General features: G+C 39.5%; 1 protein-coding gene across 1 annotated transcript in view; it reads left to right on the forward strand.

The window, feature by feature from the left end:
* Positions 1–27150, forward strand: part of LOC125239476 (translational regulator orb2) — a 119672-nt gene continuing 92522 nt past the window's right edge. The window contains exon 1 of the mRNA XM_048147088.1: positions 1–225. Within this exon, the coding sequence (XP_048003045.1) occupies positions 16–225 (210 nt within the window). The 5' untranslated portion in view covers positions 1–15. The remainder of the gene's footprint in view (positions 226–27150) is intronic.

Consider the following 27150-nt stretch of genomic DNA (forward strand, 5'->3'; position numbering starts at 1 on the left):
TCGAGAGAACGTGCGATGGGTGAGCTACAATACCCGGGGGCTCCTAGTGTGGACGACGAGAGACAGTACAGGGCGCCCTTCAGGCGCACGCCGCAGTACCGGTGGCCGTCGCAGCCTCCGCAGCCCTCAGCCTTCGCGCCCTGGCGCCGCGCGCCCGCCCCGCCGCGGCCGCCCGACTACCGCCGCAGCGCTAGCTACCCGGGCAAACCTGACGAACCCTACCAGGTACACTACCTTTATGATAAGTCTTAACCTAAGCATTCGCTGCCACGTCAAAGTGTCATCTACGCTCAAAAATCCGCTTAAAAAACATGTAGCGGACACGAAAATTACCTGACTTCAAATCCAACAGCGGCGAAAAGGTTAAATCGAATCGTTAAGAAAAATTTGAAATTCGAAGCGCCACGTCGACGTCAGATTGTTTTCCACACGTTAAGTGTTTTATAATCTGTGTCGAAAACTGCTATTTCCATACCATTGAAACGTAGTAAGGATTTCAGTATTTACAAATTGTATTGTTCAAACCGTGAATTTCAGCGATTTCAGCTGTGTAGCTTGTTATGCTACGTCATAACTATTGATGAATCGATTAGGTTCTGTGGCAGTCTAGCTTTGTTTTTATTGATAGTAAATAATATTGCTTTTGCCTATGAAAACTGAAATGTTAGTAAATCTAAGTTTTATCCGTTAACGTCAATGTGAAAATGGAAAATAGGTAAACATTTATCATCGAGTGTGTGTTACACAAGTTTTTATAACCCCCGACGCGAAAACGACGGAATGTTATAAGCTTGACTTGTCTTTATGTCTGTCCGTTTGTATGTGTGTCTGTCTACTCTGCCTGTGGCATCGTAGCTTCCGAACGGATGAATCGATTTAGTTTTTTTTTTAATTCATTATACGCGATTTAATCCGTTTCCATAGTTTTATTTCATTAGTTTTTTTTTCTTTGAAGGCTGAGTCAGTCGGGAGTGTTCTTTAGCCATGTTTCATGAAAATCGGTCCACTATATCGCGGTCGGGGGTTTTTTCAAAATTTTAATTTTGTAGTTAGGTTATTTCAGTTATTTGCATCTATTGAACATTTTTTTTTTATACCACGTCGGTGGCAAACAGGTACCTATACGGCCCGCCTGATGGAAAGCGGTCACCGCAACCTATGGACATTTCAAAAGTAGAGAAGTGTCGTTGCATTAAACGTCAAGTTGTGACAAAAAATTAAGAAATTAAAGAATACCATGTAGACACTTTCTTACACTTACTACGGACCCACCCTTTTCTTTCATAACAAGTACCTGATATCTATATTGTATATAAGGTAGAGCGGGGCAATTACGACTGGGGAGCAATTTTCAAGTGATCGATTTCTTCCATGTTTTACACTTTTAACATGAGCTCTAAATGTATCCACCAAACACGCGTACCATATATGACCAGTTGATACTCTATTTAATAATGCAATAACCTAACCACAAAATTAAAATTTTGAAAAAATCCCCGACCGCGACATAGTAGACCGATTTTCATGAAACATGGCTAAGAACACTCCCGACTAACTCAGCTTTCAGACAAAAAAAACTAAATCAAAATCGGTTCATCCGTTCGGGAGCTACGATGCCACAGACAGACACACACACAGACAGACAGACAGACAGACATGTCAAACTTATAACACCCCTTCGTTTTTGCGTCGGGGGTTAAAAATTGCGAAACGTGGAAAAAATCAAGTACTTAGTTGAAAATTGCCTCCCAGTCGTAATCACCCTGCTGTACCTTATGTAATATGCAAGACGCGAAGTCTGATTTTTCGTCACGATAAAATTATTCGTCATATCGTTTATCGCTGTGGGTAAGACGAAAACTTTTTAACACAAAACTCATATTAGAAAATCCCAGCCTTTTGCATTTATTTACAAAACAAAATATACATATTGACACTAAGTCCGTTTTCATTATCCGATCCGATATCGGATGTCGGAAACAATCCAAGATGGAGCCTGTAATGTATCGAGTATCTTGGTACAACATAATAGCTACCTTAAGACGATACGGTAGGGGTCAATTCTCCATACAAACGCTCTCGACTATTTCCTCCCTGGTTTTTGAAGATAGAGCAATGATTTTTTCAACACAGATTGTTATTGCCTGTGTGGTGACGGGTTAAGAATTTCACCACCCCCTTTCTTCCCGTGGGTGTCGTAGAAGGCGACTATGGGATATGGGTTAAATTGTGGTGTAGGCGAGAGGCTGGCAACCTGTCACTGCAATGCCACAGTTTCGTTTTCTTTTAACCCCTTATTTGCCAAGAGTGGCCCTGAAGCTTTAGTAGTTTCATGTGCTCTGCCTACCCCTTTATGGGATACAGGCGTGATTGTATGTATGTATGTATGTAGATTGTTATTATTTTTATGTGTCGGACCGTTTTGATTTTTTTGATATTCTGCTTTTTAAAGATTGTAGAGCCAATCAAAAATTTCCAAAAACGGCCTTTTTCATTGTGGCGCAAATAAAGGTGTGATACTCAAGATTGGTAACAATCAACCAAAAAAAGCTAAAAGGTCCAACATAGATTATTTCATTGTTATTCAGATTCTCAAATTTCGTTCCGATTGATTAAGTTTTGAAGGAGGAAAGAGTCGAGAGCGGAACCTCGATTTTAAAGATTTTTTTGAAATAAGTATCTTTTGACTGAGTTGTTCTTAATGGACAATTTTTTTTCGATAAATCTAGTTAATAACACTTGTATATTTAACTAAAATTCCCAAGTTGAAAGGGGGGCTCCTTTCCATTTTAGAATTTTCGCTACCGTATCCTCTTAAATCTAAAATAGACGCTTGAGGCATTGTACCAAGGATGCTGGCTGCATTCCCTTACTGTATCGCAATGCTGAAAAGTTGTGCGAGGAACTCGTCAGCTCTACCGTCGCCAGCATAAGTGCTATTCGTAAACGTAAAATTCGTAAATATAACCATTTGGTCCTGTAGCTCTACCTCGATTTTCATACTGATATTATCCGACTAAATATATAACATACTATCTTTTGCCCTCTGCTTCGCTCGCGTTAGAAGGAGACAAAAAGTAGCCTATGTCACTCTCCATCCCTTCAGCTATCTCCACTTAAATAATCACGTCAATTCGTCGCTCCGTTTTGCCGTGAAAGACGGACAAACAAACAGACACACACACTTTCGCATTTATAATATTAATAATATAGGTAGTATATGGATAAAGTACCTACATACATAACTTACACCTGTAGGCAAGCACGGTCGCGTGATAAATGATATAACGACAGGCCGTTCTTGTCGCACTATTTGTAAGTGCGATAGCACAGTATAATAAAGAGTACTATCGTACAGTATGGCCACTCCCGCTCCCCGCTCAAAGTGCTGCCCACCCCCTCCTGTTACCTCACAGTTACCGCCTGTCAAAAACGCGATCAGTCGACCTGTCATATTTCACTCATACAAGCATAGTACACGTTCACCTACACGAGCTTAAACTTGCTTCTTTCATATATTTGATCGCCAGTGTCCGAGGTGTGGCGATAGGGACGCAACAACGCGATAGGGTTCATCACGCTAATATGCTACGCCAGCAGACTGATTTTAAATTTGATAAACCTATGGAGACTGATAATAAGCGCTGGTGGCCTAGCGGTAAGAGCATGCGACTTTCAATCCGGAGGTCGCGGGTTCGAACCCCGGCTCGTACCAATGAGTTTTTCGGAACTTATGTGTGAAGTGTCATTTGATATTTGCCAGTCGCTTTTCCAATTCCAATAAGGCTTAGTTACCCTTCGGGTTGGAAGGTCAGATGGCAGTCGCTTTCGTAAAACTGGTGCCTACGCCAAATCTTGGGATTACTTGTCAAAGCGGACCCAGGCTCCCATGAGTCGAGGCAAATGCCGGGATAACGCAAGGAGGATGATGATTGATGACTAAAACTTCGAAGAGAGTCGTCCAAAGTTTTTTGAACTTGTTTACGTTACTACAGAGGCCGGGACAAAGGAGGTTGCCGGCCGAAGACATATAGACGGCCGAGCGAACGCCGAGGTATGTATAGTGCTTTTCTCAAACATGGTATGAAATAAATAAAGTCTACTGAAAATAGTAACTTTGGATAGCTGTATCTCCTAAACCGTGCGTCGTACCGCAAAAATAATAGAATTTTCGTTCCCCTTTGATATCTCGTATACGCTTATAAAAAACAAAAAGTTAAAAAAAATCAAAAAAAAACGAAAAAATTTTTTTTTTGTATGAAAACGCACCCAAAATCAAATATTGTCTAGGGCCCGTACCAGTTGCAGTCGGCACGTCTATAAAGCCCCTTATAGTTTTTTTTAATTGGCTAAATACCTGGATGTTATGTCACAATTATCTGTGTTTGGAAATTAAAAAAGTGTTGTGATGTGCCTTATAATTGGCAGCGAAGTATGACGTTGCAGGTGCGGCTAGGACGATTGATAGATAATGGAATTTCATACAAACCTTGCAGGCCAAGGCCGGCAAAGTCTTCTTTTTTAATTTCCAAACACAGATAATTGTGACATATAACATCCAGGTATTTACTCGTAGCCAATTAAAAAAAAAACTATAAGGGGCTTTATAGACGTGCCGACTGCAACTGGTACGGGCCCTAGACAATATTTGATTTTGGGTGCGTTTTCATACAAAAAAAAATTTTTTCGTTTTTTTTGAATTTTTTTTAACTTTTTGTTTTTTTATAAGCGTATACGGGGTACCAAAGGGGAACGAAAATTCGATTATTTTTGCGCTACGACGCACCGTTTAGGAGATACAGCCATCCAAAGTTACTATTTTCAGTAGACTTTATTTATTTCATACCATGTTTGAGAAAAGCACTATACATACCTCGGCGGGGACCTTTGTCCCGGCCTCTGTAGTAATGTACTATTAATATGAAAGACGCCAATCTAGAGTTTACTATTAAATGTGCTATTATTTGAACAGTTGTCTACGCGTTACTATGAGTGAACGGGGCCAGACAGCAGTGGGGGACTACCACGAGTTTTTAAGTAATAAGTTAATTCGAAACGTATCTAAGATACATACATTAAAATGCGACCGACTGAGAACGCGCATACACTACACCACACATAGATGGCGCCACAAAAAATGCCTTGTTGCCATCGATTACTTGTAGATTGGCGTTGTGTCACTTTCGAACCATAAATCTATGTCAAAAGTGACAACGCCATCTACAAGTATAATCGAAAACTACAAGACATTTTTTTGTGGCGCCATCTATGTGTGGTGTAGTGTAAGCGCGTTCTTAGGCGGTCGCATTTTAATGTGTGGGATTGTATGATCTTCTTATATTTAATCTACGGCCATACATATAAAATTGCCTATGATAATCTGAATATGCCTACATATCTATAGGCTGAAGGTAAGTGTAGTAAACGTAGATTAAGAGATAACGCGCGGCTGCGTCCGCGCCTAATTAGTCATTAAATAGCTACCACACTGACCGTACGTGTGTTTGACTCAGTCCTCCCGGGTTTACCGTTATAACAGTGGCGACGACAGTGCGAATTAACAAAACGCGTGTTTAAATAATGGCCAAGTTAGCAGTTGGTTCATTAACAGTTTTTAACCACGAAGTCCAAGAGTGGTCACTTTATAAAGATAAATTAGAACAATGGTTCATAGCAAACGATTTTGGGGAGGACGACAAAAAGAATAAGCGGCGAGCAATTCTTTTAAGCAACCTGGCCGAATCGACCTATAGACTTGTGCGCGATTTAGCTTTACCCTCCGTAGTCGGCGAATTATCGTACAGCGCGGTGGTCGAACTGCTAGATAACCATTTCGAGCCTAAGAAATGTGGATTTGCAGAGAGATTTAGGTTCCATAGTGCTACGCAACGACCTGGCGAGAAATTGACAGAGTGGGCCGCTCGTGTGCGGGGCTTAGCGGCATACTGTGGGTTCACTGCGACTGCTTTAGATGAAGCTTTACGAGACCGGTTTGTTTTGGGCATGGCACCAGGCCCAGAGAGAGATAAGCTGTTCACACGGAAGATGGGCGACCTGACGTTGAGCTCAGCGTTAGAGTTAGCCGAGAACATCCGGTGCGCTCGTACGGGGTCGCAGCAGACTTCTCTACAGGCTTCACAAGCTGATACATTGGGCCAGGAACCCTTGCAGGTGTTAAAGGTACAAGCGACATCGGGACCTAAGCGTGGGGCGGCAGCGGGGGCGCGACAGCAAGCGTCCGGCGCGCCCCCATTAGCGGCAACAGGAGCGGCCAGCTGTGCGGCTTGCGGTTACTCGAATCATCAAATTGAAACTTGTAAATTTACGCGTTATAAGTGTAAGCAGTGCGGGAAAAAGGACACCTGAAAAGAATGTGCCCCTCAAAGCAAGTCGGGGGACAACATTTTATCGAGTGTTGCGCGGACGGTGATGATGGCGACATTTATGATGATGACGGTAAGCACAAACTTGTTTGCAATATTCGGACATATCGAGGCGAACCAATGCGGGAATCTGTTTTAGTCAATGAAATTAAGTTAGATTTCGAAATCGACACTGGCTCGGCTGTAACGGTAATTTCTGACAAGGATTATAAGCGGTACTTTCCACAAGTTCCATTAAAACCAAGTACCACTTTTTTAAATGTTTACGATGGGGGACCGCTCAAGATCCTAGGGGTCCTAACTTTGCCAATTACCTATAGATCACAATGCCACGACATTGAAGTTTTTGTAATTAAAAATGGCGGGGCCCCATTGCTTGGTAGGGACTTTATTCGTAAATTTAATTTGGAAATCGCCGAGATCAACAAATGTGAAGATATTTTAACGCAAATTACGTCACCGTATCCTAACTTATTTTCTGATAAGTTAGGGTGTTGTAAATATATTACAATCAATTTAACTGTAAAACCGGATTCGCAACCCATTTTTCGCAAAGCTAGACCGCTACCGTTTGCCCTCCGTGAACGGGTAGGTAAAGAAATCGATCGCTTGGTCGGGTTAGGTATTTTGGTGCCGGTCAAATCGTCGGAGTATGCTAGCCCTATAGTTCCAGTTTTGAAGCACGACAACTCCATAAGACTATGTGCAGATTATTCGGCTACGTTGAACAAGCATTTAATAGTAGAAAAATATCCACTACCAAGAGTAGATGAATTATTTACTAAATTGCACGGCGCGAAATATTTTTCAAAGCTGGATCTCTCGCAAGCATACAATCAGTTTAGATTAAGTGAATCTTCACAGATGTTAACGTGCATAAATACGCACAAAGGATTATTTAAATATACACGTTTAGTGTTCGGGCTGTCCAGTGCCCCGGCGACGTTCCAAAGGTCAATGGAGACACTCCTGTCCGATCTTGACGGAGTGTTATTATTTTTAGATGACATTTTAGTTGTCAGTAAAAGTAAAGAGGAAAACTTAGAATTATTACATAAAGTGTTTCATAGATTAGAAGAAGCAGGCTTAGTTCTACAGAAGGAAAAATGCTCCTTATTTCAAGAAACCGTTTCGTATTTAGGGTTCGTCATAGACCGACATGGAATCCATAAATCTCCAGAAAAGGTTAAATCTATATTAGAAGCGAAAGTACCTACGAACCGTTCAGAGCTGCAATCGTTCTTAGGTATGGTAAACTATTATAGGGTATTTATAAAAAATGCCTCTTCAATTCTAAGCCCATTACATAAATTATTAAAAAAAAATGTTACGTGGGAGTGGTCAGAGGAACATGACAACGCGATTAGGGCTATTAAGAACGCATTAACATCAGAAAACACCTTAGCTCATTTCAACCCTGAGGCAAAATTAATTTTGACAGTCGATGCGTCACCTACAGGGCTCGGGGGAATTTTATCTGCCTACAATTTTAAAATTGAATATGTTTCTAGCGTTCATAACTCCGCGGATTATTTAAGCCGAGCGGTTATTGATACTCGCCGTGAGAACAATAGCCCGATAGATAAGGCGACCTATATAAATTTCGTATGTGAAGGTGAGCAATACTTCACTATAACGGATATAAGCCGTGAGTCTCGCAACGATGCAATTATTTCTGTAATAATGAAGTACATACAAAAAGGTTGGCCGGATAAGGTCCGTGACCCTTTATTAAGACCTTATTATAATTGTAGGTACGAATTATCAGTTGAGCAGGATTGCTTAATGAGGGGTCATAAAATTATTATTCCCGTCAGTTTGCATGAGCAAATTCTAAGTGAATTGCATAAGGGACATTTTGGCGTAAATAAAATGAAGTCAGAAGCGCGGGAACGACTGTGGTGGCCGGGCCTATCGGCCGATATTGAGCGCTGTGTAGCGTCGTGCGGAGTATGCAGAGCACTCCGCTCCGCCCCACCACGCGTCCCGCTGGCTCCGTGGCCCTATCCTACTGCTGCATGGCAAAGAGTTCACGTGGATTTTTTAGGCCCGCTCAATAATATGGTGTTTTTAATTATCGTTGACGCGTACTCTAAGTGGGTCGAATGCTATAATGTTACTTCTGGTTATAGTTCGCGAGTGGTCATTGATAAGCTTTGCGAAGTAATGGCGCGGTTCGGATTATTTAATACAATCGTCTCAGATAATGGCACGTCGTTCGTGTCATCTGAATTTAAGGAATTTTGCTTACGTAACAGGATTAAATTAATTACAACGCCGACTTATAATCCTGCCAGTAATGGCCAAGCAGAGGGCTATGTGAAGATTATTAAGAAATCAATTAAATCTATAATTATGTCAGGGACAAGTCCAAGAAATATCAACATTAAATTACAAGAATTTTTATTGCGTTACCGAAATTCTATTCACAGTACGACAAACAGGTCTCCCGCTGAGGTACTATTCGGACGAAAATTGAGGTGTAGTCTAGATTTACTAAATCCTGCCGTCGAATCGCCCTCCGATCCAACACTCGATAAAGTAGTCAAAGACAAACAGTGCTTGCAGTGTGAATATTATTCCGGTGGCCGTAAAGTAGATTTTAAGATAGACGAACCAGTGTTAGTGCAAAGTGTCGTAAATAAAAAAACATTTTGGGTACGTGGCGTTATAGTAAAAAAGATAGGCCGAACATTATTTTTAGTAAGAATATCGAACTCTAATAAAATGGAAAAAAACATGCCAATCAACTCCTCAAATATAGGGGAAGGGAGCGTACCGCGGACGACCTGGAGGAGCCGCCACCTAATTTATGCGCTAGAGCGCGGGAGCGAGAGGAGAATGTCATACCAGCCATCATTTTTGACGAGCATGTATCACCGTCGGAGCTCGGAGCTCAGCACAGTTCAGTGGAGCCAGAAACGACGACCGCGGTGCCTGACGAGCCTGCTCCGGCACCGCCACCACCGGCAGAGCCCACCGACGACACAGATGCGCGTTTGGGGCCGGCCTGCGGCGAGCGCCCTACGACGGCTGCGCTACCCGGCCTGGCGGGCGATTCTGTTGCCGGTTCGGCTGTTATCGATGCCCCAGCGGATGGCGAACCTCCCCGGGAAGGATATTTAAAGCGGACCAGAAACCTTGTAGATTTTAGGAAGTATTTTTAGCTTAAGGTGGAGGGATTGTAGTAAACGTAGATTAAGAGATAACGCGCGGCTGCGTCCGCGCCTAATTAGTCATTAAATAGCTACCACACTGACCGTACGTGTGTTTGACTCAGTCCTCCCGGGTTTACCGTTATAACAGTAAGCATGTTTCCAGTCTTGTTGATATCATTCTAAGGGTCACTTACACCATCGAGGAGGGTTAACCCGAGGTTAACCCGCCATTTCATATGGAATTTGACAGTTGACAGCCCACTAACCCTGAGTTAAGTTGTTTGTGCAAGTAGGCCTAAGGGTCACGTGCACCACCGAAAATGGAGGGTTAGCCCAAGGTTAACCCGCCATTTCATATGTAATCTGACAGTTGCTAGCCCACTAACCTTGAGTTAAGTGGAGGGGGGGGGGAAGCATTTTTTTCAAAGTTGTCCACCCCACTTTTTTTTGGATTTGGAAATTTTTATGTGTTTTCCACTCAGAATCGCGAGCTGTTTCTATCCTAATAGGAGAAAAAAACTCATTCTCAAAACATTCCGTTACCATTTTTTCATACATTTTATATGGCGGTAACGGAATTGAAAGTTCGAAAAAATGTATGGAAATCTTGGGACATTTTTTTTCTCCTCTCAGGATCGAAAGAGCTCTCGATTCTGAGTATGAATCGCGTAAAAAATACCCATGTTACAAAAAAAGTGGGGTGGACAACTTTGAAAAAAAATGGCCCGGGTGCAAGTGGCCCTAAAGCACGTAAAAACTACGTTATTATCTAAATTACTCATGGGAATATACGTACTGTGTATTTGATATAACGCGACCGCCTAATTTAATTAGGGAAAATTTTTAATTAAAACATTTTTTGCGACAGCGTTTACTTTATAAACATACAGCCACGTTAGAATAATGCATTTAGGATATCAGTATATACGTTATCTTTATCTATTACCATAAATGAATAAATAAGGGAAGAGTTGTAACTCAATAGTCCATATATCAGTAAATGCGAGTTGTTTGTAGTGACATCTAGCGATAATCATGAGTCAATCACGCGTCAAATAGAGTAAATTATCAGTACTGCTACTCAATAGATGTCGCGACGAACGAAGAGTCTAATGCTCACCAATTTCTAGCTAATATTACAATAGTATTAATTAGTATTCTGTTTTAATTTCCTTCTGTTTGTAATATAAGTTGTAAACTGTTCTTGCTTACACTCCACCACACATAGATGGCGCCACAAAAAAATGCCTTGTTGCCACCGATATTGGTAGATCAGCAATTCCCGTCAACTTTGTACAAAAATTAAGGAAAAATTTAAATTTGTTTTTATTAATTCCTATTTTGTTACCAAGATTTTGTTGATGAATTGAGATTTTATTAAGTTTTATTTCGTCATTAAGGTTCTCTAGTATCCATATTTTCTTAATTATAACAATTATCCTGTATATATCTTACGAAAGTCGAATTATATTACTAAATGTTGGTAACAAAATAGGATCAATTAAAATTTGCTGACGTGGCATTGTACAAAGTTGACGGGAATTGCTGAGATTAGCATTAAGTGTCAATTCCGAGCCGTAAATCTATGTCAAAAGTGACACTTAACGCCATCTACAAGTATAATCGAAAGCTACAAGACAGTTTTTTGTGGCGCCATCTATGTGTGGTGGAGTGTAAGCGCGGTCTTAGGCGGTCGCATTTTAATGTATGGGATGGTATGATCTTGTTATATTTAATTTATGCTCCGACCCAGAAACGACGGGGTGTTATAAGTTTGACGTGTCTGTATGTCTGTCTGTGTGTGCGTGTCTGTCTGTGGCATGGTAGCTCCCGAACGGATGAACCGAAAGCTGAATTAGTCGGGAGTGTTCTGAGCCATGTTTGATGGGAAACGCTCCACAAGGCGGGAGTTTTTTCAAAATTTAAATTTTGCGATTAAGTAACCGGATAAGACGACCGGTCTGTCGCAGTCGGTAGTGACCCTGCCTGCTACGCCGCGGTCCCGGGTTCGAATCCCGGTAAGGGCATTTATTTGTGTGATGAGCACGGATATTTGTTCCTGAGTCATGGATGTTTCCTATATAAGTATATATTTATCTATTTAAGTATGTATATCGTCGCTTAGCACCCATAGTAAAAAGCTTTGCTTAGATTATCTGGGCTAAGTTGATCTGTGTAAGGTGTCCCCAATTATATTTATTTCTTTATTATTTCAACAAAATTAATAACAGAAGCGTAACATTTTTGAAGAAATAGGTCGAATTGAGATTCGCCGCGAGTCAACAAGGTAAAATATTTGTATAAGGATTTGTCGTCTCGCCTGATAGAGACCTCAGGCGACCAGAGGGCTGGCCAGTATTTCGCGCAACGTATAAGTATCGCTATACAGCGTGGAAATTCTGCCAGCCTTCTGGGTACCTTGCCCATTGACGGCGATTTAGGCCAAATTTTTTATTTATAAGTAGGTTAGGTATTTAGTTTTAAGTAGTTTTATTATGTTTTTATTTGTTTTATTCAGGTACAAGTAGATAATTAACTTTGAAAATGTTTCAAGTAGATAATTAACTTTGAAAATGTTTTTAACCCTCGACGCAAAAACGACAGGCTGTTATATAAGTTTTACGTGTTTGTCTGTCTGTCTGTTTGTCTATCTGTCTGTGTGTTTCTGTGGCATCGTAGCTCCCGGACGGATAAACCGATTTCGATTTTTTTTTTGTTTGAAAGCTGAGTTAGTCGGGAGTGTTCTTAGCCATGTTTCATGAAAATCGATGCACTATGTCGAGGTTTTTTTCAAAATTTTAATTAAGTATGTGGTTAGGTTTCCACCACAGAACTTAATTTAGATAGAAGAAACAAATTCATATATTTGTATAGGGGCCGAGCGTGTCAAATTTTGTACTGAAGTTGATTCTTGCCTGTAATTTTAAACATGTCTCAGGCTCTTAATTGTTCATAATTTTTGTGTTGTTGCAATTGAATATCACGTAACGAGGCATTTTTTATGTTTTGGTTGACTTCAACTTACAAAAATTGACACCCGAAAGCTGCAAGCTGCGAGTAAAGACGGACAACTCAGTGGATTTCACTGAGTTCATTTGACACGCTAAGTAGATACGTTTGCTTGATCTATGGTATATATGACATCTGTGGTTTCCACTTACTAGCGTGACATTCCATGGCAAAAGGTACCTTATGGCGGTCAACGTGTATGTCGGTGTCAGCCACGTGTCAGCGCTAAATATCTTTGAAACGAGCAATTCTTGTATATGTATTTATATATATGCGAGATCTTGGAAATAACTAACTAACTAACTACTTTATAGGTAGATTTAGTTTAGTTATAGTTTAATTTATTAGTTCATAGTGTAGTTTTATTTGTATTAGTTTAATATGTACTTTTAACGTGAAATATAATTAATACTAACTATTATAAATATTATAAATGGGAAAGTGTGTGTCTGTTTGTTTGTCCGTCTTTCACGCACGGAGCGACGAATTGACGTGATTTTTAAGTGGAGATAGTTGAAGGGATGGAGAGTGATATAGGTTACTTTTTGTCTCTTTCTAACGCGAGCGAAGCCGCGGGCCAAAGCTAGTTTGTTATATGGGGGTTTTAGGCGTGAAAAATCAATCGCGAATTTTAGAATTATGCATTTTTCTTTCGCATTATTAAACGAATACTATGATTACTAATATTATAAATGGGAAAGTGTGTTTGTCTGTTTGTTTGTCCGTCTTTCACGGCAAAACAGAGCTATGGATTGACGTGATTTTTTAAGCGGAGATAGTTGAAGGGATGGAGAGTGACATAGGTTACTTTTTGTCTCTTTCTAACGCGAGCGAAGCCGCGAGCAAAAGCTAGTTTGTTATATGGGGGTTTTCGGGCGTGAAAAATTAATCGCGAATTTTAGAATTATGCGTTTTTCTTTCGCATTATTAAACGCATACTATCATTACTAATATTATAAATGGGAAAGTGTGTGTGTCTGTTTGTTTGTCCGTCTTTCACGGCAAAACGGAGCTATGGATTGACGTGATTTTTTAAGTGGAGATAGTTGAAGGGATGGAGAGTGAAATAAGCTACTTTTTGTCTCTTTTTAGCACCCCACTTCATTAAAATTGGGGGTGGAATTTGAATATTTGGATTTAACGTGAGCGAAGCCGCGGGTAAAAGCTAGTAATTTTATATACCCGCACGACAAGATATACGAAATAGTTAAAAAGATCTCAGTTTTTAAACCCGGCGCAAACGAAGGGGTGTTATAAGTTTGACGTGCCTGTCTGTCTATCTGTCTGTATGTCAGTCTGTTTGTCTATCTGTCTGTGTGTGTGTCTGTCTGTGGCATAGTAGCTCCCGAACGGATGAACCGATTTACATTTAGTTTTTTTGTCTGAAAGCTGAGTTATTAACAGTTCCCCTTCAATACCCAATGTTGCCTGTAACGCGAATCGCGATGTTTGAAAAGCGTTTTGTTTTCGTCGCCTGCGCAGACAATGAGCATTCCGCAAAATACGTAAATAAAAACAATTCTTACCGACTACTGTATACAGATACACCGTGGGATTGAATGACCCAATGTAGTCACTGGATTACCTATCCTTCGAGTTTCTTGAATACGTTGGGGGCGATTTTTAAATCTCGTCGCATACGGGATTTTGTCACTAACATATCGGTTGAAAACGGTGACTTGCTTATTAATTTCAGTGACAATTTTCTGAATTCGGACGCGTGAGAGTCGTGAGACTCAAAAATCGGCCCCAGGTAATACTTGGTAAGAAAAAAAACTCTCCCAAATAGGTAGTTATTTATTAACCACACCTTATAAGACAAACTCGCCACGTCTGTCTGCGTGTGTTCGCGATAAACTCAAAAACTACTGAACAAATTTTGATACGGTTTCCACCAATGAATAGAGTGATTCTTGAGGAAGGTTTAAGTATATTATAATTTGTTGAGATTTTGTTTGAATTGGTTGAAATATGACAAAGTCGGAAAAAATTCCGTTGGCTGAGAGTTTTAATCGAAAACGCTGCCCAAAGGGTTTGAGCTATATCAAAACAATGTATTGTACCGCGAAATTGCGTGTCTCTCATAGATCTACAAAAAGCGTAGGTAAATTATCAGGCCCCGTAGCCGAATGGCATTTCTCCGACGCCAAACGAAAGCGATACGCCGCTGGCTCTGTCGCGCCAATACGCAAGCGCGATAGAGATAGATATCTACTAGCGCTTCGTTTCGTGAGCGTTTCGTGAGCGATTGTGCCATTCGGCTAGCCACCCAGTACTGCTACTTGTCAATAAATGTGGCGACGAATGTAAAGTCTAATGCTCAACAATTTTTAGCTAATATTACAATAGTATTAATCAGTCAGTACTCTGTTTTCGATTCCTTCTGATTGTAATATAAGTTGTAAACTGTTTTAATATTACATTTTTGGCAGACGCGACCTGTTGGCACCTAGTGTCGAGTAGTGGTACTGATAATTTAGCTATTTGACGCGTGATTGACGCTAGATGTCACTACAAATAACTTGCATTTACTGATGAATGGAATTACAACACTTTCCTTACTTATTCCTCTATGCCCGCTATAAAAATACACCGTGTATAACATTTATAACTGCCAGTGTGACCACCATATCAACATGAAATTTCATTAAAACCACAGCCTTCTGTAAGTCAGCTGTTACATAACGCCACGTGCACGCTGACCCAGTTCCGCCCGCAATGCGCCACTCTCATTGGCTGTGTTACAGGGACCTACTATACCCGAATATTTTAAGTCGTAGACTAGTAAACAAATATTAAGTACATTGGGTGTCGGGATACTTTCTTCCCATTGGGTCCCAGAATATCCATACTAATATTATAAATGGGAAAGTGTGTGTGTGTCTGATTGTTTGTCCGTCTTTCACGGCAAGACGGAGCGACGAAATGACGTGATTTTTTAAGTGGATATAGATGAAGGGATGGAGAGTGACATAGGCTACTTTCTGTCTCTTTCTAACGCGAGCGGAGCCGCGGGCAAAAGCTAGTTATTAATAATAATAGTTATTTGTTATACAAGGGAGCAAAGTTGTATTTTAACCGAGTGTGGAATTGCAACACGAACTAGCGAATGGATTCTAGGGTTGAACTACGAGCTAGCGAATGGATTCTATGGTCGAAAATAGAATCCTGAGCGAAGCGAGTAGTTCAAAAATAGAATCCTGAGCGTAGAGAGTGTTGCAATACACACGAGGTAAAATAACTTTGCATCCCGTGTGTAACACATAACTTTTCACCTCACTAAAGCGAGGAAACACGCAATAAAAACAACTGGAACATAATTGCACAGAAATAAGTCAATTTGCGTTTATTACAATTTCCACGAAGCACCGACCGACACCACAAAAGTTTCAAATTAAGAATCAAGAAGAAAAATCTATTTGGGTGCGTTCCGTTTCACGCGTTTTGAGATTGCAATGTTACTTAAGGTGCGTTCTGAATAAGTACAATGGAAGAGTCAAAAATACAATTTCTTGTACGAATTCAAGTGTCTTATGGTAGTTATGGTGAAATCATGTTATAAAATTGTTTGAATTTTATGTTTTAGTCGGATACAATTCGATATGAAATTATTTTTACGTTCGCATTACATGATTTGTTAAGACAATTTAAGCACAGGGAAAAAATTGTCCTGTCTGGGACATGCTTTTACAAGAAATTATATTTAAAAAAAATCCGAATGACACGTTCGGATTTTAAATATTCTTTGCACTCTTGTGGATAAAATGCGATTTTGCTATCTGTTTTTAAAGAATAAAAAAGTCCTTTCCGAGCTAGTGAAGTGAAAAATACTTTTCTGACTGCTTAATCAAAATGGAAATTAACCATTGTATCCTCTAAATATTTTTTTTGTACTGGAAAGTTCGATTAATCCGACTAAATTGAGTAGGCCTGTGTTGCCATTACAGGGCCCTACCCCAATATTTAAGTCGTAGACTAGTAAACAAATACATTGGGTGTGTATATTTTCCACCACACCAACTTGTAAAGGCTTACTTTGATATTCGGAAACAGATAGCAAAATTGAATTTTATCCACAACAGTGCAAAGTAATTTCTTACAAATTTTAATATGACGTCTTAAGCTAGCTGATAGAATTTACCTATAAATTATGATTTTAAAAATCATAAATTTCGTGCATTGAAACCCTCGCAACGCTCAAAATTCCACTTTTTGAAGCTCGCGGTTTAATAAATGTAGCATCGTAGCTCTCGAACGGATGAACCGATTTAAAAGATTTAGTTTTTTTTTGTCTGAAAGCTGAGTTAGTCGAGAGTGTTTTTGTCATGTTTCATGAAAATCGTTCTACTATGTCGCGGTCGGGGGTTTTTTCAAAATTTTAATTTTGTGGTTAGGTTATTAAGAGCTGTCAAAACGATTTGCTAATATGGAATTACTATGAAATACTGAGGAGTGACGTCACGGTCAATTCATTAACTTTATATCTTACACTTTGACTTATTAAATAGAAATTATGTTCAAACATAACTTCTGTCCATATTTTTCTTCTAATGTGGTGCTTTATTTCGTGCACTGCATAGAATATTTTATTTTAAGTGTAGGAAACTAGCCTATTCATAAATAGACGTTTACCCATACATTTATACCGAGAAAGGTGTAGGTATATTTATGTTTTTTATCGATTCCCCAAGGTCACTGCGGTGCCTGACTGTCACTTAGCACCCGAGCCCGACTTGAGAATTAGAGCACGAATAAGGTACTAAGTACAACATTCTATACACAACTTAGTGGAAGATAGGTATAGGATAGGTGTAGGTATCATAGAACATATCGCTATATGTTGCTTATAGTTTACATTGCACAGAAAAATTTAAAATTTCCAAGTTTTTTCTTAACATAAGGCACTGATCCCACCGCGAGCTAATAAGCTATGAGCTATCGGCTATAAAAACGAACAAAAGATAAGCACCCCCGTAAAAATAAAAGAGACACGGCGATGTTGATAGCTCACCGCTGGGCGAGCAACTATGTATAAACATCCCGTGTCTCTTTTATTTACGCGTGATTATCTTTTGTTCGTTTTTATAGCCGATAGCTCATAGCATACTAGCTCGCGGTGGGACCAGTGCCTTAGTCTCTAAAAACTACAAACACAATAATTATAGCCCTAAGTGCGTTTTCACATTATCCGATCCGATATTGGATGTCGGAATTAAGGATTTCAAAGGAAAAAAATCAAAGATGGCGACGTAAATATATGGGATATCGGTCCGACATCCAATATCGGATCGGATAATGTGAAAACGCACGCAAAAAGTGCTGATTTTTGTGTGTCAAGTGTAGAATATGCCATTTACAATGTCATGTTGAATTAGATAGTCTATATGTATTCATTTGATTCATCATCATCATCATCATTTCAGCCGTTAATCGCCCACTGCTGAGCATAGGCCTCCCTTCGTGTACGCCACTTATCCCGGTCCTGGGCTAATCTCATCCAGAAGTGCCCCGCAGTTTTTCGAATGTCGTCCACCCAACGAGCCAACGGATGCCAGGCATTCCTTACATCCGATAACGGGACCATTCGGTCAACATTTTGGTCAACCTGCTATCACTCTGCCTGGCAACATGCCCCCATGTTCATTTACTACTAATCCTTATATTTATAGTTACCTAGGCAGGTTTATATCTATGTTTTTTATCGATTCCCCAAGGTCGCTGCAGTGCCTGCATTTGGCACCCGCCGCGACTTGAGAACTAGAGCATAATAGGTATACTACACTGCAGTTGGCAGAGCTGCATTAACCGACTTCACGAGTTGTGCTTTTAAGGCCTATTTAGACGGAGCAACTTTTCAGGATTGCCATAAAACTAACGCAACCTACCTATAGATGACCTTAATGAAAACCCTGAAAAGTTAACCGTTTCAGAGAATAGGCTAAACGATTAAAAAACTAATTAGTCCGTCAGTCAGATTATCAAAGATTTTTAGACACGTATTTTTTCTTTTTCTCGTAAACTTAAAATGAAGACGGTACAGTGTGTTGAAGTTTTGCGTGACGTCACGCCTAGGCCTTTTTACTTAGAAGTGACGTCACAAGCCCCCCTCCGGAACTTTGATACTCTATTATCTTTGTATTTTTTCATTAATTAGAAAAAGCGAAAGATATGTGTTCAGTATTTTTGGACGATCTAACTGACGGACTAAACAGAATGCCGTTTTTTATGTACTTAGTCGTCATCCCTATTATGACTAAGGTACAGCGGGGCAAATCTCGACTGGGGAAGTAACTAACTGGTCCATTTTTTCTATGTTTTACAATGTTTGCATTATTAAATAGAGTGTCCACCGGTTATATATGGTAAGCGTGTTCGGTGCATACATGTAGAACTCAACATCATAGGGTATAATTGAAAAACATGTTACAATTAATTACAATAGGCTAGTTTCCTATCCTTAAAATAAAATATTTAATGCCGTGCACGAAATAAAGCACCGCATAATTAGAAGAAAAATATGGACAGTAGTTATGTTTAAACATAATTTATATTTAATAAGTCAAAGAGAAAGATATAAAGTAAATGAATTGACCGTGACGTCACTCTTCAACATTTCATAGTAATTCCATATTAGCATTCGTTTTAACAGTTCTTAAAAAGAAGCTGATTTGACTAGTAGGAAACTAAACTAAAAACTGTCTGTGGCCAAGAGTAAGCCCATTTATAATTTAAAAAAAAACTAGCTTATTGCCCCCAGTTAAGGTTTGCCCCGCAGTACCGTTTGCTGTTTCGCTGGTTTTTTTTGCTTTTTATATCTTCTTTAACACTTTCGCTACCAAGAACCCGACTGTCGGGTACACCGCTCGTAGAAGCGTAGCCGATTACATGGGTTTCCCCGTATGTAGCGAAAGTGTTAACACTTTCGAAACCGGGCTCTACGCGGCGCTACGACATTTTCGCTACATACGGGGAAACCCATGTAATCGGCTACGCTTCTACGAGCGGTGTACCCGACAGTCGGGTTCTTGGTAGCGAAAGTGTTAAAGAAGTGTTAGTGTTAACACTTTCGAAACCGGGCTCTACGCGGCGCTACGACATTTTCGCTACATACGGGGAAACCCATGTAATCGGCTACGCTTCTACGAGCGGTGTACCCGACAGTCGGGTTCTTGGTAGCGAAAGTGTTAAGAAGAGTCGTAATCAATTCTTTGACTCTAAAGCCCTCTACGACGCGTAGCCGCTACGCCGTAGCACTAAGCAAGGTCAATAGTATGCTTATTCAGTCAAAACTATTTTCATTTCATTTCATTTATTTAAGCATACACAAGCATTACAGTGTTAACCAAAGCGCTTATACAGAGTGGCGCCTGAAACAAAGGCGAAGAATTGAACTCTAGGCTATTCTCCTTATACTGATCAACATTTGTTCGGCGACTTTTAAAAATAACTTGTATTTTGATTTTTATCACCCTTGAAAGTTTTTTCTAAGAGGTAATGTATTGCGAATTCTGTTAAGTCTAAAGTGTGACAGACAACGTCAATGACAACAATAATAGCGTACATTGAAGCTAATATTTATTTTGTATGAAAAATTAAAAATTTAAAGACTTCATAATTTTTAAAAGTCACTGTACAAATGTTGATCAGTATAAGGAGAATAGCCTACAGTTCAATTCTTCGCCTTTGTTACAGGCCCCACTCTGTATAATAGTCACCTTAACACTAAAAATACATTATTATTCATTCCTTATCACCAAATTCAATGTCCAGTTCAATATAATAAGTTACTAAAATATATATATTTTTTTTAAATAGGAATATTAAATCTATCATTAATAAATACATTATTTAGTAAATATAATTTCAATTATTTAAATTACACAAATGTTTGTAAGTGGCCTCTGTGAACTTAGTAAGAGTACAGCTGAAGAGATCTATTTCAACCGAGATCTTGTTTAAAATATTAATTGCAGTGACCAACGGTGCTGTTAGCAAATTAGTGCGCGCGCTCGGGCGCGCCAGCATGCGCGGCGCGCGGCGGCACGGCCCGCGCGCGCGCGGCACCACCAGTCCTAACTCCCCCAGTACTTCCGGATTGTGCACGATCCCCCGCCAAACTTTGAACACATATGTCGCCAATGACAGGTTTCGCCTCACCTCCAGATTCGTGTAACCTACCATGCCAAGAACAAAGAGAGTCGGGTACATGAGTGGATACACTCCATACTCTTTTAAATATAAATATCTGGTTAAAATTTGTTTTGTATATTTTCTACCATCGAAGAGTATTTCGCTTCATAAGGGTTCCATATCATTGCCCCACTTTCTAGTCTACTCCTTACTAGAGCGTTATAGAGAGCCCTGACCGTTGCCGTGTTATTACAGTCCTTTGTCTGGCGTAGTATAAAGCCTAAGTTTCTAAAAGCTTTCTTACAAGTATCTACTATGTGCTTTCTAAAGGACAAATCTGACTCAACCCGTAACCCCAGATCTCGCACAGACGACACTCGCGTGATTGGTTCCTCTCCAATGTTATACGAGTGCACCAATGGAGAGACGGCTTTGGACTTTTGACTCAAAAGTGACCTATTGACATTTGTTAAAACAAACGTCATTTTGAGTGACATCATCATCCTCCTTGAATTATCCCGGCATTCGCCACGGCTCATGGGAGTATAGGGTCCGCTTTGACAACTAATACCAAGACTTGGCAGTAGTTTTCACGAAAGCGACTGCGATCTAATCTTCCAACCCGAACGGTAAGGCCTTATTGGGATTTCCGGTTTCCTCACGATGTTTTTCGTTACCGAAAAGCGACTGCTAAATATATTAACCTAACCACAAAATTAAAATGTAGAAAAAACCCCCGACCGGGACATAGTAGACCGATTTTCATGAAACATGGCTAACAACACTCTCGACTTACTCAGCTTTCAGATAAAAAAAACTAAATCGAAATCGGTTCATCCGTTCGGGTGCTACGATGCCACAAACAGACACACACACAGACAGACAAATAGACAAACACACGCACAGACAGACACGTCAAACTTATAACACCCCGTCGTTTTTGCGTCGGGGGTTAAAAATGTCATTTTTTTTTTTTTTTTTTATACTACGTCGGTGGCAAACAAGTATACGGCCCACAATACGAGTATGTTCCGATCTTCCCAAAAACTCTTGAGTCTCTTGACCTGCGGATTGACAGATTCGATTGAGAGATGATTCGACTATCTGTCTAACTAGAAAAATACATAAGTTACATCAAAGACATATATAACTCCGTATAGACAGCTATACAGTCTAAGAAAAAAACGTACCTCAGAACCATATAGAAAAAGTTACGGTGGCCTAGATGGCGTTACACCTTTGGGGGACGCTCGACTAGATGGCGCTAATATATTTGACATTTTAAGATATATCAAGCTATGAATATGGGCCAAATTGTCAAAACGGAGGTTTAAAAGTTTTAAGGTTGGGTCGAGAGATGGCAGTCTATGCTCTGTGATTACATATTTTACTTTGACAGTAACTCTCTATAATACTTGAACTTCTTACATGTTTAGGTGGAACAGATGGCGGGACTCGAACCAATTGGTATTGAAAAGTAATCAATGCACAGATAAGCCGCGATTGGCTGATAACACACACGTGTTAAAATTACACGTTGCTAACTTACGTTAGTTTACGATACAAGTGCGGAAAGAGGCTCTCTTGACTGTCTCTGTGTGTCGTACGACTAAGTGCGTTTTCACATTATCCGATCCGATATCGGATGTCCGAAGGATTTCAAAAGCAAAAATCAAAGATGGCGGCTTGAATGTATTGGATATCGGTTCTACTGTCGAGTTCATACAGAGTGGGGCCTGTAACAAAGGCGAAGAATTGAACTGTAGGCTATTCTCCTTATACTGATCAACATTTGTTCAGTGACTTTTAAAAATTATGAAGTCTTTAAATTTTTAATTTTGCCTGTGTGTTGCGTTACCGGTGGCTCGCGTACGAAGCGCCAACGCCATCTATCAATGGCTATTTCACGAAATTGATGAACGCTCTAAGGAATAAGGGCTCTTAGTGTAGTGGTTATGCCAGTCGACACTAGATGGCAGCATTAAAAAACATTTTTCATACAAAATAAATATTAGCTTCAATGTACGCCATTATTGTTGTCATTGACGTTGTCTGTCACACTTTAGACTTAACAGAATTCGCAATACATTACCTCTTAGAAAAAACTTTCAAGGGTGATAAAAATCAAAATACAAGTTATTTTTAAAAGTCGCCGAACAAATGTTGATCAGTATAAGGAGAATAGCCTAGAGTTCAATTCTTCGCCTTTGTTACAGGCCCCACTCTGTATATATGTGTTCATTTCTTTTAACTCGTTGCAATAAGGAACTAAATAAAAAAACAAGTTATTGATGAGATGACGAGTGATAGAGATGTATGGAAGAGAAAGACATGCTGCGCCGACCCCAAGTGACTGGGATAAGAATGAATGAATGAATGAATGAATGAATGAATGAATGATTGAATGAATGAATTACTTTATTGCGATAAACATGGTATACATTAGGTGGTACATTATTATTTTGAGTAGCAATACATGTTTAGCCACAAATGGCATGCAAAATTATATCTTAACCTACAGTAAAAATAAAATTAAATAAATAAATATGAGGCCATTTCTATAAATAGAAAATATAAGAATAAGAATAAGAAATTTATTTGCTAGAATACTTATAACTAAGGTACAGATGATCGTGTAAGTAAAAGAAAAAGTAAGTAATCAGTCATCGTCATGACGACATGCAAATGTTTTTCTTAAAACTAAGTAATTATTAATTATACAATATATACCGGGTGCCCTATATAACTAATATTAAAAAAATAAAATCTACACATTCAGCAACAATATACACTTCATTCCATTATTAAATATTACATAAATAAAAAAGTATGTCAAAGACTAATATAATTAAAAGAATTATTAGACTTGATTCTAAGGGCAAGAAAATTATGATGATTTATGAACTCGACTGTACATCCGATGTCGGATTGGATAATGTGAAAACGCACTAACACTAGATATGGCCCTTTAAACTTTCGACAATCGCACGAAAAGTGCACTTTTCCGCACTAATGCAGAAAAGTAACGCCATATACCGTAGTTAGGTACGCAGATGTAATAATATACGCCATCGGCATAAATAAGTGATGATTTCTGTACCTTGTCACATTAGCGTCTTGTTTGAAATGTCATACGAAATTGTCAAACGATTAAAAGCGACAAGGTATAGAAATCATGGACACGATACAACACGATCGAAGGGAACGTTTTAAATCGACACGAGTTTGCGTGTGTTGCACATTTTCTTCGCACGTGTATTGTTGTCTAACATTTTACAGGACATTTTGCACTTTAAACTTTTGACAAAGTCATGTAAAGTCTTCCTTTAGTCCTAGGGCGGTAAAGAAGTATTACGTGTACTGTGAAAATACAAAAAATTCACTTTCAACGATTCGTTTATCAAGGAAACTGTTAAACAATAATTTAAAAACACTCAGAGAGAAAAAATGAACCTACCTGCTAGATTTAACAATGTAATATTTCTGCGCGCGATGTAGAAAAGCGTCCAACAGTTTAAGCGCCATCTAGATTCACACAGCGCAAACAAACGAATACACCACAAAACGCGCTGCAGTACCTTGTTATCAGCATTTCAAGGCCACTTACATAACTATGAAAGGCTGTATGGAAATTACATGCATGCCTCATATGCTAGCATTGCTAGCTCTTTATGTAGCTACTATTAACTGAAAACAATACGGCAAGATACTAGAATGTACACGGTGAAATGAAAAGGAGCGAAATTTTGGATCAAAAGTGACTTTTGAGGTCATAATAAACAACTTTTTCTCAAACATGGTATGAAATATTGATGTTATGTGCCTTATAATTGGCAGCGAAGTATGACGTTGCAGGTGCGGCTAGGACGATTGATAGATAATGGAATTTCATACAAACCTTGCAGGCCAAGGCCGGCAAAGTCTTCTTTTTTAATTTCCAAACACAGATAATTGTGACATAACATCCAGGTATTTAGCCAATTAAAAAAAAACTATAAGGGGCTTTATAGACGTGCCGACTGCAACTGGTACGGGCCCTAGACAATATTTGATTTTGGGTGCGTTTTCATACAAAAAAAAAACCGGCCAAGTGCGAGTCGGGCTCGCGCACAAAGGGTTCCGTAGCAGCAAATATAATAAACTTATTATGTCAATTTATACACCTGCCAAAATTACAGTTAAATCAACCTATCTCAAAAACTATAAGAGATACTTTGATCAAACCAAAAATCGTTGAAAGAGTTAATTAGCATGCATCACCTCTATTTTTTTTAGAATTTTATACCCCGTAGTTATAAAAATAGAGGGGGGGGACATACTTTTTACGACTTTGAGAGCTGATATCTCAAAAACCGTTCACTTTAAGAAAAATGTTTTTTAGAAAACTTTATATCATTTTAAAAGACCTTTCCATTGATACCCCACACGGGTATGTACATCGAAAAAAAATTTTCATCCCTCAGTTACATGTATGGGGGCCCCACCCCAATTCTTTTTTTTTACTATTTAGTGTCATAATTTTGTAGCGGTTCATACAACACATATTCCCATCAAATTTCATCACTGTAGTACTTATAGTTTCCGAGTAAATCGGCTGTGACAGACGGACAGACGGACAGACGGACAGACGGACAGACGGACATGACGAAACTATAAGGGTTCCGTTTTTGCCATTTTGGCTACGGAACCCTAAAAAATATTTTGGTTTTTTTTTTCGTTTTTTTTTAACTTTTTGTTTTTTTATAAGCGTATGTTACGGGGTATCAAAGGGGAACGAAAATTCGATTATTTTTGCGCTACGACGCACCGTTTAGGAGATACAGCCCTCCAAAGTTACTATTTTCAGTAGACTTTATTTATTTCATATCATGTTTGAGAAAAGCACTATACATACCTCGGCGGGAAATGGGGTTGCCCGCCTCAGACCTATCTATATGTTTTCGGCCGGCAACCCCCTTTGTCCCGGCCTCTGTAGTAATGTACGATTATTATGGGACCAATGGTGAAATCACAAAAAAAGTTGGCTGATGACAGTCGCCGCCGCTCATTTCTATGGAACAGGCTGTTCCGAACAGCCAATTTTTTTTCGCGATTTCAGCATTGGTTCCATAATAAAAGTTATTCATTATGACCTCAAAAAAAATTGTTTTTCATCATGCAGAAACACGTCTGCGAGCGATATTACATATTTTAAATTAAAGGAAAAATGGAAAAATTCACACCTCCGGCAGAAGTGGCAGAACTCGAACCTGCGACCTTTGGCCTTGCCGGCTTTAATTTTAAAAATATATCACTATGCAAAGTTTGAGTGGTCATTTTTATTTTATTTTTATTTTATTTTTACCCAAGGAACTTAAGTAATCCATACTGTTTGTCCGTCTTTCACGGCAAAACGGAGCGACGAATTGACGTGATTTTTTAAGTGGAGATAATTGTAGGGATAGAGAGTGACATAGGCTACTTTTTGTCTCTTTCTAATGCGAGCGAAGCCGCGGGCAAAAGCTAGTATACAATAAAGCGTTACTCGGTTACCTTTTTACTATTTTTCCTTAATAAAAAAACGTGACAGACAGATGAACGCACAGACAACAACTAAGAACACACAAGACACAGAACTAAGAAAAACGTACGTCGTCACACACATGCCATCTTCAAGGTCTTCAAGTTTTTTTTTATACCACGTCGGTGGCAAACAGGTATACGGTCCGCCTGATAGAAAGCGGTCACCGTAACCTATGGACGCCTGCAACGCAAGGGGTGTCAGCAACGCGTTGCTGACCCATTAGAAACTTGTACATACTACACTCTTTTTTTGAAGAACCCCATACTGTAGTTCATCGGAAATACTTCCTGAGTAAAATGAGCCAGCTTAAGGGTCCCCCCTCCCCCCACATCTAGCGTCTCGCGAGCGTCGCGTCGGGCCAACTGTATGGGCAAAGCCTGACGCGACGTCGACGCGGCGTCTTTTTCCATACAGTTGGCCCGTTGCGACGCTCGCGAGACGCTAGATGTGGGGGGACCCTAAGGATTTAAGGGTATCCCTCCAGAACCTGCCTTATCTTTCCAACACTGTAGATTTTTGAAGCTTTTTACCATGATGTTCGCAACAATTCATCGCTGTGTATTAGCAATACTGTCACGCTGAGCGAGAAAGTCGCCAGCTCTTGGTCACCGTTAGTGATTTGTCACCTATGTTTCAGACTATAAAAAATCAAGTTGCCTAACTAATCGAGTAATATGGAAAAATTGTATGAACAGTAGTTTTACATAACGTCATTGTATAAGCGATCGTTTGCGGCGTACATTTGCCATTGCAGTGCGTAGATTGTGATCACGTGTAGGCATTGTTAAACGTTGTTTGGCCATTTTCGTTACATGTGCGAATATGGCGATATTGATTAATTAACTGTGGTAGGTTATATGTATGATATTTGGAGATAATGGCTATGTGATCTATGTGTATTTGCTAT

Source organism: Leguminivora glycinivorella, chromosome 25 (genome assembly GCF_023078275.1).
Source record: "Leguminivora glycinivorella isolate SPB_JAAS2020 chromosome 25, LegGlyc_1.1, whole genome shotgun sequence".
Lineage (NCBI taxonomy): Eukaryota > Metazoa > Arthropoda > Insecta > Lepidoptera > Tortricidae > Leguminivora > Leguminivora glycinivorella.